Source organism: Varanus komodoensis, unplaced genomic scaffold (assembly GCF_004798865.1).
Source record: "Varanus komodoensis strain SLA01 unplaced genomic scaffold, ASM479886v1 scaffold42, whole genome shotgun sequence".
NCBI classification, from domain to species: Eukaryota; Metazoa; Chordata; class Lepidosauria; order Squamata; family Varanidae; genus Varanus; species Varanus komodoensis.
Window position 1 is genome coordinate 4,374,625 of NW_025335972.1, and position 13,609 is coordinate 4,388,233.

A 13,609-nucleotide genomic window follows, 5' to 3' on the forward strand; every position below is an offset into this window, starting at 1 on the left:
AATTCTGGCAATTGTACTCCAGCATCTGCAGGGCCACACATTCCCCACCTCCACTGAAAAATTAATCTGCATACTCAGGAAGTTGCCTTTTGGTTCCACTCATGTTGAGTCCTGAGAAAGTGAAATTAATGAAAGATTTTTAAACTGTATTCACCTACTTAAAGGTTGGATGCAAGAACATGATGTATAGGCAGCCAGGCACTTTCTGTTTTTCAGGACTAACCCTCATTGTCTTTGTTCAAACAGTTGGTTGTGAAAGGAGCAGCTGAGGCAGTCAATCAAATTCACGAGCCAAGAGGTCGAGTTCGACTCACACTGGAAGGGGATCCAAGAGCTAGGGTTGGTCTTGTGGCAATAGACAAAAGAATCTACACCCTATATCAGAAACAGAGGCTTAATCAAACAAAGGTGAGCTGGGAAGTCCTTTATGGTAATAACTCCATTCAATTGCCTGATTTACATGACATGACAACACATGGGGTGTTATCAGTTTTGTTTGTTTCAGAGTGGTTTGTTGTGACATCTGAACTTGGCATAGTGGGTTTTGTGTGATTTATTCAATTTGGGGGGAGGGGCAAGAAGGAAAATGTGCATAAGTCCTGCCATAGACTAAAGTATGAAAATGTGGACTGGGGCACAAGTGTACTTTTTAACCCCCCCACCTTTTTTTTTTTTTTTTTACACTGTTGGGAAAGGAAGTGTGTGAAGACAAATGACTGACTGAGAACATGGTGTTATGAATGCATAAGTGTTTTCAATGTTGAACACATGTAGTTTTCCCCTTTTTTAAACAAAATGCAGCCATGGATGCTACAGTAGCTGGCAAAAGACTAATGGGGAATAGAGCTTTTTAACCTTTTGCTCTCTAGTGGGCTTTCTGCTAAAGTTTTACTCTGAAAGCACTTTCTCTGCCAAGAATGAGAAATATATGTTGTGTTGTGCATGAGCACAGGGAAAAGCTTCCAGAAGGTGGGCAGCCAGTACATAGCTTTGATGGGAATGAGAATTCACAGTGAAGATGAAGGAGTTTTGGAGTATCAGCAAACTACAGTGCCAGTCAAGGCCAGGAAATGTCTGGGGAATGGGGAGAGTTACTCCAGGTGGGTGGGGGTGACGACCAGCCATCCTGTGGGAATGGGGAGATAACTCAGCAAGGGGGGGAGTTGGCCGCTGAACCTGATGAGAGCCCCGATTCGCCAATGGCAGAACAGGAGGAGGATTTGGGGTGTGGCCAAGGTGTGCACCAAGAGCTGAGCAGTCTGTTGGATGTAAGGGTCCCTCCTCCTGAGGAGGTGATGCCAGTTCCTAGGAGACAACACAGGGGTCAGGTTCAGTTGACAGAGCAATGGGAGGAGCACTGACAGGCAAGGAAGCTCAGTGGGTTGGTGTAGGAGAAAGGGCTATACGTGGGGTACAGATGGAGGGGTGATAGAGAGGGCTCAGCACTTCACTATGGGTGAACTCAGATGTTTTTAAAAAAGGGTGTGTAACAATAAAGCATTGTGAAAAGGAACTCTGGAGCAGCATGTTTACTCGGGAGAAGGACCGTGCCTCACAACAAGTGCATTAGCATTATTTTTCTTATAACTCTTACCCATTTCACTCCAGATATGGGACGCTGTAGAGAGGAGTGACATTGGATGTACAGCTGGCAGTGGCAGGAACAGTGTGGCTGTGTTTGCAGATGCCGGACTGACCCTTGTGACCAACCAAAAGATTGCCACTCTTCCAAGAATGGGTATTATTAATTCTGAGTAAACATACACACCAAGTGGAACTCATTAGAGTCATTCTGCTTGATATCAAGGAGTTATTTCCTGTTCTGGTGTTTTTCCTGCAGATCCAAAGTGCCCTCAGCCTGCAAGACGCAGAAGCCGCTCCATACAATTCACTCAGCTGAAAGAAAGTGAAGGTATGTGACAAGGGCCCTGTATACCCCAAGAGGTCCAGATATTGCCTGCTTTACTGATAAGTGTAAATATTGGAAAGATTTCCTATTTTGGTATCAGCCAGTTCCTGCTTTCTCAAGGAAAAAGGCAATGTCAGATAAAGAGTCTTCCTTCAAAATCCATCCTTGTGGAGAGTAGGAAAGGGCAAGCATCTCTTACACAACTTCCTAGAAAGAGCTGATTTGTTTGTTGGTACAGCAAATACTTTGCACGCAAGTCTCAAATTCAAGTTTTAACCTGTGGTTAAAAGATCCCAGCTGAGAAACACTGGGAAATATATGTTAAATGAACATACACACACTCCTCATTAAAAATGTTTATATAGAACCCTTTATTTCTCAATTCCAGAATGGTTTGCACTGAATTAAAGCATAATGACACAGTGTTGCAACCCACAAAATTACATGGTAGCAATGGTAATCAAAATTGCCACTATCACCCTGTTTCCCTGAAAATAAGACCGGGTCTTAGATTAATTTTTGTTCCAAAAGACGCATTAGGACTTATTTTCAGGTGATGTCTTATTATTTCATGTACAACAATCTACATTTATTCGTGCAGAAAAATCTACATTTATTCAAATACAGTCATGTCATCTTCTTCTGGAACATTGTCATAACTCTCTAAACCCCAAATTGTGTTGTGACAGATGTACTAAATGTGTCCATCTGGCTGATGATCTTAACTGGGGCTTATTTTTTGGGTAGGGCTTATATTACGAGCATCCCAAAAAATCATGCTAGGGCTTATTTTTTGGTTAGGTCTTATTTTTGGGGATGCCATCTTCTGATGGACTTTGTGTCTCTTTTGCCTTGGTGAGGAACACTGAATAGAATCCTGCCTGCACTGCCAGGCTTTTACCAAGCAAGCCAGAAAGAACAGGGCAGGACAGCTAAAGACAGAGATGTGGACTAGGGTTCTTGAGATGATGCAAGTCATCACAGGGAACTGACAAGATCATCTGTTGACATTCTGTGCAGAAGTAAAAGCTTGTGCCCGCATCTGCTGCTCTGGGGACTCCACTGACTACTCCGTCAGTGCTTGACAAACCTAACATGCATTGGATGGAAAAAGGCCTAAAAAAAGAAGAAGAGGGCTCACAAAATGGTAGAGGAGCCTAAAACAACTATGAAGAAAGACAAGGAAAAACCTGCAAAAGGGGAGGACAATTCTGTTCCAGTAGCCATATCGTTCCTACCAGTGCCCTCACAGGCTGGCTGCCGTGCCTGAAGCTCTGGCAGAGACAGCACCTCACGAGGAGGTCTTGTGCTTGGGACCCTGTATCCAAAAGCCAACCCCGCAACCTAGCTTGGGGATGGCTGAGCAGATAGCTGCACCTCCCCCTGACTCCCTGCCCATTGAGCAAACACCGAGCCCACATCAAAGCAAGAGAGCCCTGAGGGAAAAGACACCGCTAGTTCTACTCAGGAGGAGTCAGAGCAGGCTGTCCCTCCTCCCACTGATGCTGAACTTCCTGAACATGACACAGGAGACTCAGGGGGCGTGATAGACTTTTCTCTAGCAACCAATCACAGAATTCTAAGAAGATACAAGCAAAGGCAGAGCTTGTTACGTCAGAGGGAAGAAAGGCGTGACCAAGAGAGCTAGTCCCACTGGCCTGGGGGAGAGACACCACTAGAGGATTAACATCTGCATTCCAAAGACCTCAGCAGAAGAGCTTATCTATTGAGTTGTAAATCTTGTAGACAAGTAGCAATAAAAGACTCCAGTTTTATTGCTTGTGAACCTGTGGGTTGTTTACATGTTGAGTACCACCTTGACAGTATGTTAATCCTCTAGGCTGCCCACACAGCCAAGCGAAGATTTTTTTTTCTCCTCTCTTCACCCAACAATTTACTTTTTCCATCTTTGAGAAACCACAGCAATGGAATCAAGAGATCAAGCCGCTCAAGAACTTCAAACTTTAAGGGACGAGAACACCCTCCTCAGGACGAAGTATGCAGATGCTACCCAACAAATAGATGCAATGAGCTGGATAACCTCCATGCTAAGTTACAAACAGCTACTGCCTCAAAGCAAAATCAAGAGCTGACTCTCAGAAGATGCCCCCTGGAGCCTCCCCTGAAATACGACGGAAAAAAAGAAGGATTTACAACTTTCAAAGCACAATGTAAACTCTACATTAGTCTACGCCTTAATGACTTCACCAACAAAAAGATGAAGGTAGGCTTTTTAATAAATCAACACACGGGGGCCCCAGCCCGCTGGGCAACTACAAGGCTTATCGCTCGAGACCCTATATTAAACAACGCTAATCTGTTTATAGACGCCCTGGGGAAGTTCCTTGGTGTAGAATCTTCCAAAGAAATGGCCATCCGGGAGATAAAGCATCTGAAACAAGGGGACGCCTCAGCCACTGATTACACTACTAAATTCCATCTCCTTATGAATGACCTAGGGTGGAATGAGGAGGCCTTAATGGTACAATACCATGAAGGCTTGAGGGAGGAGGTTTTGGTTGATTTGGCACGCGCATCTATGCCAACAACTTTGCAGCAGCTGATGATTTTAACCATTCAGATTGATGCATGGCTTAATGAGAGAGCCCACGCTAAACAGGAATGCCATGCTGGCCTGCAGCCAACTAAAGGAAGATGGTTCCCATGCGCGGAAGCCAGCCCCCAACAATTCCCACCTGAGAGCTACGTTGCCATGGCGACACCTCAGCCAGAACCAGAACTTGAGCCAATACAGCTGGGAGCTGCCAGGCCTCACATTCCAAGGGGAGATAGGGCCTACCGCCACCCGACCAGGCCGTGTTTTGTCTGCGGACATAATGGCCATATGGCACAGTCATGCCCTTTGAAAAAGCAGATGGGAAACTTCCAGTCCCAGCGTCGTTAAGCACCGCGACACTGGGACCCGCCCATAAATCACAAGGGTGCCAATCCCTGGAAAAAACTCCTACTGCCCGACACCTGCTGGTGGATACCACTTTGTAAGCACACCCACAGTCTGCAATTGACAGTGGTGCTACTGCTTCCTTCATGGATGAGGAATTTGCTGAAAATCACTGTTTTCCTAAATCAATACTACTAGCCCCGCTCCAGGTGGACTCTATCCAGAAACGCCCCCTGCAAGGAGGCCCCTCCTCCCGCCAATCCTCCCCCCTCACTCTACAAATTGGAAAACACTGCGAACAAACAGCTTTCTTATTAGTGAAGGACCTGCAATACCCTGTAGTACTTGGCATGGACTGGCAAATCAGACACAGACCGCAAATATCTTGCAACTCAGGACAAATACACTTCAATTCTAATTTTTGTTGTCAACACTGTGCCAACCCTACAGCCCAAACTCCTCTTACCTCCTCCCCACCTTCCACCACCGCCCTCCCTCCACAATACCAAGACTTTTGGGACGTTTTTGACCCACAAGAGGCTGACAAGCTACCGCCTCACCGCTCATGTGACATGGAGATTCACATACAACCAGGGGCAACCCTCCCAGTCAGCAAACTATGAACCATGTCATTTAAGGAACTCCAAGTCCTTAAAGACTTCATATCCACAAATTTAAAAAAAGGCTTCATCCGCCCTTCCTCATTGCCCACTTCAGCGACACCCATCATCGTGCCTCAGAAAAATTCTGAAGAACCTAGGGTTTGCATTGACTACCATCGCTTGAACGCAGTCACCGTATGTAACAGTCACACCATGCCACTTATCTCAGAGATTTTGGAAAGCCTGGGCCAAGCACGCATTTTTACCAAATTGGACCTCTGCAACGCCTACAATTTACTGCACATACGCCCTGGACATGAACATCTAACCGCTTTCTCCACAAGATTTGGCACCTACGAATTTTTAGTAACGCCTTTTGGACTTTTAAATTCGGGACAATCGTTTTGCAGATTGATCAATGAGATCTTCCACGATTTTCTTGATGACTTCTTAATTGCCTACCTGGATGATTTATTGATCTTCTCCAATGATTCTGAGTCTCACGTTTACCACGTGTGAGCCGTCCTACAACGCATGCGAGAGCACCACCTCTCTGCTAAGCTGGAAAAATGTGAATTCCACACTACTTCCCTTGTGTACCTGGGCTACTACATTTCCCCAGACAGACTACAGATGGACCCTGAAAAGATACAGGCAGTTCTATCCTGGCAACCACCACGAACAAAGAGAGAACTGCAAAAGTGTTTGGGTTTTGCGAACTTCTATCGCCGATTCATACCGCACTTTTCTCGTCTAACCGCACCATTGACTGACCTCTTGAAGGACAAGGGGCACCACCTGAACTGGCCACCCGACGCTGCAGCTGCGTTCACCACTTTGAAACACCAATTCACTTCAGAACACCAACTGATTCATCCAGATACATCCGCACCTTTCATATTACAAACCAATGCCTCCGACAAAGCCATTGGAGCAGTTCTTCTACAATCACAAAACGAGTCCACAACTGACCTCAGACCGGTGGCTTTCTACTCTCGCAAACTCTTCGGCTCAGAACAAAACTACATGATCTGGGAGAAAGAACTGTTAGTAATCAAAGCTGCCTTAGGAGAATGGCAACATTTGCTTGAAGGTTCTCTCCACAAGTTCCTTATCCAAACGGATCACAAGAACCTTGTCCATTTCACGTCCGCCAAAATACTCAACCAAAGACAAGCACAATGGGCTCTATTCTTCACCCGCTTTCACTTCCGCATTGAGTACATACCCCCTTCGAAAAATCTCCTGGCTGACGCTCTGTCCAGGAAACCTGAATACTTCCCCGACAACGAGGAACAACCCGACCCAACCCCTATTCTACAACCCGAAATTGCAGCCGCAGCATCCATCTCCACCTCCTACAACGATGACCTCCGCCATACACAACAAGCTAACCCCTTCGTTCGCACAAAAAGGGAACAAAGAAGGACAAACACCCTTCCTGCTGCCTACTCGTTTGAGGATGACATCCTGTTCTACAACCATGTTCCCTATGTTCCATTGTCACTCCGCGAACGGATACTACAGCAATGTCACGACTCTCCGCCTGCAGGACATTTCGGAGTCTACAAAACACTGCACACCCTCTCTAGAGACTATTGGTGGCCCTGCATGTACCACGACGTCAAATTGTACATACTCTCTTTGACCAAAAACAAAAACAAAAAACCAACAACCCAAAAACAAAACAAAAACAAAAAACCCAGCAGAACTGAAGAAAGCATATCAGTTACCTTGAGCTCCTGGCAGTCCACAAGGAATTAATTTCATTCCAGCATTTCCTCAAGGGCTGGCATATACAAATAGTCTCAGACAGCACCACAGTGGTGTTTTACCTAAACACAGAGGATGGCACCAAGTCAGCCAACTGGCCTGTCTCACAGTTACACTGGAACATTATGCCAGTGAGTGTCCACCTAGCTGGCACCTAAAACAGCACAGCAGATTCCCTCAGCAGGACATCTTAAGAGATGCATGAGCGGAAACTACATTGGGATGTTTACTGGAACATCTTTGCTGCCTAGGGCAGACCATCCGTATATCTGTTCTCAACAACAACATGGCCTGCAAAGCTTTTCACTCCTGGGCTGGAATCAGCCAAGTCTCTCTCAGCAATGCCTTCCTTGTCCTAAGAAAGGGGCTCTATTCTACCTGTTCCTCCCATTACCTCTGATTGCCAGACTAGCAAAAATCAGATGGGATAAGATGGAATGCATTTTGAAAACTCCGTGGTAGCCCAGATAAGCTTGATTCACAAGCCTTCTTCAAATGTTGCACTACACTTTTCTTCACCTACTGAGTAGACCACACATTATTTCTCAGAACTGGGGCAGGATTCTAAATCCCAATGTGAGAACACTCCATCTGACAGCCTGGAGGATCACCTGGTAATGGACCATACCAACCTAGATTCTCAAATCTGGTTCATGCTGCAATCAACTCTCTGACCAAACAAGAGGCTCTCATACTCGACAAAATGGAATCCATTCAAGGCTTATGCTCAAGAACATGAATTTGGCTTGTTCCAAGTGCCAGTTCACAGAATCCTAGCTTTTCTCCATAGCTTCCATGTTAAAGGACTAAAGCCATCATCTGTCAAAGTATTCCTGTCCACCGTCTCATCAGCACGGGGTCCCATCAACAGTTCATCTGTGTTTTCCCATCCTCCCTCCTGCTGATTCCTAAAAGGAATCAGGCATTTCAGGGAGAAAATTGCTCAGATTCGTCATGAGCTGGACTCCACTAATGAATCAGAGGTCTCTGGGGAGACGCCAATGCTACCGTCTGGTCCAAAATTATTGGAAGAATTTCAATTATTGCGGCCCGATGATGTGGACAAGGTGCTTGGATGAGTACGTCCCACCACTTGCCTATTGGATCCTTGCCCGTCTTGGTTAATAAATAACTCCAAGCACGGGATTGGGACCGGGATCTTGGAAGTGGTTAACGCTTCTCTGAGGGAGGGTCGAGTGCCTGCCCCTTTAAAGGAGGCGGTAATACGACCGGTCCTGAAGAAAGTGTCACTGGATCCAGAGATGGCCACGAACTATAGACCAGTGGCCAACATCCCGTTTCTGGGCAAGGTGTTGGAGCAAGTGGTGGCGGGACAACTCCAAGCACTCTTGGATGAAACTGATTATCTGGATCCTTTTCAGTCCGGCTTCAGACCCGGGTACAGTACTGAATCTGCTTTGGTCGCCCTGTACGACGACCTGTGCAGGGAGAAGGACAGGGGGAGTGCATCCCTGTTGGTTCTTCTGGACCTCTCGGCGGCTTTCGATACCATCGACCATGGTATTCTTCTGGATAGGCTAGCAGGATTGGGGGTTGGAGGCACTGCTTTGCAGTGGTTCCGCTCCTATCTCAATGGTCGATTCCAGAAGGTAGTGCTGGGGGACTATGTCTCTGCGCCATGGCAGCTATGCCATGGAGTACCACAGGGCTCCATTCTATCCCCTCTGCTATTTAACATCTATATGAAACCGCTGGGAGAGGTCATCAGGAGGTGTGGGCTGCGGAATCATCAATACGCTGATGATACCCAGCTCTGCCTCTCGTTTTCCACTAATCCAGGTGAGGCAGTGGCTGTGCTGAACCGGTGCTTGGCCGAGGTAATGGAATGGATGAGGGCCAATAAACTGAAACTCAATCCAGACAAGACGGAGGTCCTGTTGGTTGGCAGATCGGGCTTCGGAGAGGGTGGATTTGACCTGGTCCTGAATGGGGTTGCGCTCCCTCTTAGGGACAAAGTCTGCAGCTTAGGAGTACTCCTCGACCCGGAGCTTTCATTGGAAGCTCAGGTGACAGCGGTGGCGAGGAGCGCCTTCCTTCAGCTTAATCAGCTGCGCCCCTACCTGGAGTACGACTGCCTGGCGACAGTGACACATGCACTGGTGACTTCCCGCCTTGACTTCTGTAACGCGCTTTATGTGGGGCTTCCCCTGAAGACCGTCCGAACACTTCAATTGGTGCAAAATAGAGCTGCCAGGTTGCTGACGGGGACGGGGCATTATGCTCACATGACTCCAGTCCTCCGTCAGCTTCACTGGCTTCCCATTGAAGCCCGGGCCCAATTCAAGGTGTTGATTATGACCTATAAAGCCCTAAACGGCTTGGGTCCTGGCTACCTGAACGAGCGCTTACGTCCGTATATGCCTGACCGCCCTTTGAGATCTGCGGGAGAGTCCCTTCTCCGGGAACCCTCCATGAAAGAAATTAGGAGAGTAAGTACTCGGAGGAGGGCTTTCTCTGGGGTGGCACCCAACCTATGGAATTCACTCCCCAAAGAGGTCCGCCTGGCACCGTCGTTACTGGTTTTTCGGCGCCAGGTAAAGACCTTTTTATTTAAACATATGATCTGGCCAGGGCAACTTCTTCTTCCTTCTCTTTTCTCCTTCTACATTATTTATTTACTTATTTTATACTGTTAATTTTCATTTTATATTATTATGTTTGTAACTCAGTGTATTTTTTGTATTTTTGTATTTAGTGGTAATTTATTATGTTCTATTGTATTTCAATGTATTTTATTGTGTTGTAAGCCGCCCCGAGGCTTCGGCAAGGGGCAGCATAGAAATGTAATAATAATAATAATAATAATAATAATAATAATAATAATAATAATAATAGGTTTATACAACCTGAATCCTCCCATCCGGTCCATGGTGCTAAGATGGTGCCCATCCATTGTACTGCAAACTTTAACAAAACCACCTTTGGAACCACTTGCCACTGTAGATCTACAACTCCTCTCTTGGCAGATAGCATTCCTCATATCCATTACTTCAGCCCAGAGGGCGAGCAAATCATGTGCTGTATGCATAGACCCTCCATTCCTCAGTTTCCAGAAGGATAAAGCAGTCCTTCGACTGGATCATACATTTCTCCCAAAAGTCTCTTTACAATTCCATTTAAACCAGGACATAGTTCTACCAGCCTTCTTTCCAGCCCTGTCTACTCTTCTTGAGGTGACACTGTGCATGCTCAATGTGTGGAGGGCACTAGCCTTTTACAGATCACAGACCTGTAAAACACAATTAGTGTGCTGTTCCAAGAGACTATTGTAGCCTATGCCAAACGATCCAAGGGTGAACCAATCAATCCTCCAGCTTGTCCACTGGATTGCAGAGGTGAATAAACTGGCATATCAGTTAGCTCAACTACAGCTCCCAGACCAACCCAAAGCACACTCAACAAGGCCTATGGCAACATCCACAGTACTACATGCAGGTAACCCTTTGCATGACCTTTGCAAGGCAGCAACTTGGTCAACATTGTCAGCATTTGTGCAACACTACCAGCTTGATGTTCATGCAGGACAGGACTGCTCCTTTGGCTATGCAGTGCTTTCCTCAATTTGCTGATGATGACATCTTCCACCACCACACTTGGTAAGCTTGCTGATCACCCATATGTGTGATGCACAGAGACCATGAAGAAGAAAGTAAGGTGGCTTATCTATAACTGACATTCTTTGAGTGGTTATCTGTGCAATCACACAACCTACCTACTGGCCCCAAATCAGTGCCAATGACTTACACACGATTGCAGTATAGGTTCCCTGCTTTTTCTCCCATCAACTTTCACAGATCTATAAGGTGTCCTTCCAGGTTCCAAGGCCAAAATGTCAGTCTCCAAATGGCTGAAGCCAAAAACTTCACTGGAAGATTGGATTTTTAGGAGGCATTTGAAAGGGAAGTGGAATCCTATAGGTGTTACAGGCAGAAGAAAGGCTAGAATTTTATATGGTCTCAGTGGTAGAGTGATTGTTGTTCTGAACCACCTATCCCTACCCAGCTAAAAACTATTACTTTGTCTAACAGGTGAATTTCATCTGTTTCATTACAAATTAATTCATTACAAACTCAATGATATTCTCCACCTTCTTTCTCAATGTTCATTTTTACTTGAGTCCACATCAGATTACAGGCTTTTTCTTTTGTTTTTCTATGAGAATACAGTATGTGTCTATTGCCGGTTATTCCAGATGTGTACAACTGATGTGTATATCTTTGAAATATGCAAACTCTTCTCCCTTGATTAAAACATTTCTATATATTTTTGGTCCACAAATTACATTGAATACTCAGAAATGTTTGGAATTAAACCACTGATTGCATCTGAGTCCATGTTCAATCCTGAAAATACAAACTGGGTAAATCCTAATCGAACACAAACTAAATGAATTTCTAGATAAGTTGCTGTGGACAGGAATCAGGACTGTTCCCTGAAGCCTCTAACTGCAATGCTAGTAAGGCCACCTGTGTGAACATTTAGCCTTATAGATTAAAAGCATAATCCAGTGTCTGGCTGGGAAATGCAGGGAGTTGTAGGATTTTTTTCTATCTAAACTTATATAAAATTGCACTTTTTAATCTCCAGAACGTATAGGTAGTATTGTAGACAGTGTCTTAATTAAGTTGGGTTTTAATTAGGATATAATGTATTCACTTTTTAGACCAAACATGGACACTGACACAATTTGCAGTTGAAGCCTATACATTTCTGTGCTTAAAATGTATGCATGCATTTCAAAACTGGGCATAAAATGCATATTTTGAAAAAAATGCATACAAATATGCTTTAATTAAAGAGAGAATGTATACATTTCAAAGATGATACCTGGGTAGCTCCAAGCATTGTAGAGTTTTTTCTTTCTGAGCACACATAGGATTATGCCTTAAGATACATAGAATCATAGCTTTTGAGGTCTAAAAATCCTTAGTCGATCAGTTGCTTGATAAAAAAGCATTGCCTAACGCATGTCAATATTAATGAATATGAACTGCACAGAAGTAAAATGATTGTGCTAGTCTCTTTAGGGAAGTAAGGAGTTCTGATGGAGCCCATTTGTCCTGCTTGATCTTTCAAAAATGTAGCATGACTCTTGGGCCTTTCTCTAAAGTGCTTCCACATTGAATAGTACTGGCTCATGGAAGTCACAGGCAGTAGCTAACCATACAGGACGAGATGGTGGTCTTAGTTTTTTTACGTTAGGTTACAAGCGCACTTTTTCCTCAAACAATTTTTTTGCTGGAACAATTATTTGCTGGAAGCCGCCCCAAGGCTTATGCGAATGGGGCGGCATACAAGTTTCCCAAATAAATAAATAAATAAATAAATAAACAAGAGGTTTTAAAGGTCAGGCTTTGGGTCAGTTTCTTTCCACCTCTTGAGACTATGATAGTTACATGGTCAGTACAGCTAAATATTTGCCTTTTGATTTCCCAGGTGACTTCGAGGAGGGATTCATGGCACTTCATTACTGCTCGACTGAATATCCATGGAGCTGGTTATGGAATACAGAACAGCTGCCTCCTAACAATCAAGGGTATGACGCATCTATACTGCATTTTCCTTACTGGACTTTATCTTTGGTACATCTACCCTAAACCATAAACAGGCTTAAAAATTATTTCTTCTGCCTACAGAAAACCCTCGAGTTTTACTCCCAAAGACAGGCAGACAGGGCACAGGTATATGCATAACTAAGGTCACATAGATACCTAAAATCACAATTTACCAAAAAAAAAAAAAAAAAAAAAAAAGCAACAAAACGCAGGTGTAGGTCTATCAACTAACTGCAGAGCTACCTGACTAATTCCTTTGTAGGAAGTTAGGGCAGGTTATTTTTCCCAGCAGTTCCTACTTTTCAAGTAGACTCCAAAGCAGTGGGCACTGACCATATCAGAGTTCACCTGCACTTTGTCCATACAATATCAGGACCTCCTTGTGTTGGTCCAAAACTGGTGCCTAATCAGGGCAGTGCAATCAATGTAACAAATAAAGGACTCTCATTGTCTACCCTAACCCTGAGGAAGAGTTTTAGGGCTCAAACCAGACACAACTCCATAGACTTTTGAAAGGGAAACTGTTTCCATGGCCTGCTAGTCAGTCTTTGCACTCCAGAACTTAATGAAATGACCACCCTCCACAAAGTATACAGTCTGAATCCTGTATACTCTTTGCATTCTATACTCTATATATTCTTTGCATTCACCATTAATTACATCTCTCTTAAGCCCCAAAGAAGGCAATTAGGGTAGTTGTATACAATAATAAACTGCAAACAGTGAACTACAATCCATCATCCCCATTTCCCTTATCAAACTCTACCATAGATAACCCATAGGCATAACAGTGAGGGCAGTCTTGTCTTGAATGAAGTTTGACCACCTAGAGCATTCAGTTTGATCC

General features: G+C 44.7%; 1 protein-coding gene across 4 annotated transcripts in view; it reads left to right on the forward strand.

Annotated features, from left to right (window-relative positions):
- The window catches only part of LOC123030055 (venom factor-like), a 127,265-nt gene that overhangs the window by 31,788 nt on the left and 81,868 nt on the right, over nt 1-13,609 (forward strand). For all 4 annotated transcript variants that reach the window (XM_044443619.1, XM_044443621.1, XM_044443620.1 and 1 more), the window contains exons 14-17: nt 247-408; nt 1,609-1,738; nt 1,841-1,912; nt 12,644-12,743. In XM_044443619.1, coding sequence (XP_044299554.1) covers nt 247-408; nt 1,609-1,738; nt 1,841-1,912; nt 12,644-12,743 — 464 coding nt within the window. The remainder of the gene's footprint in view (nt 1-246; nt 409-1,608; nt 1,739-1,840; nt 1,913-12,643; nt 12,744-13,609) is intronic.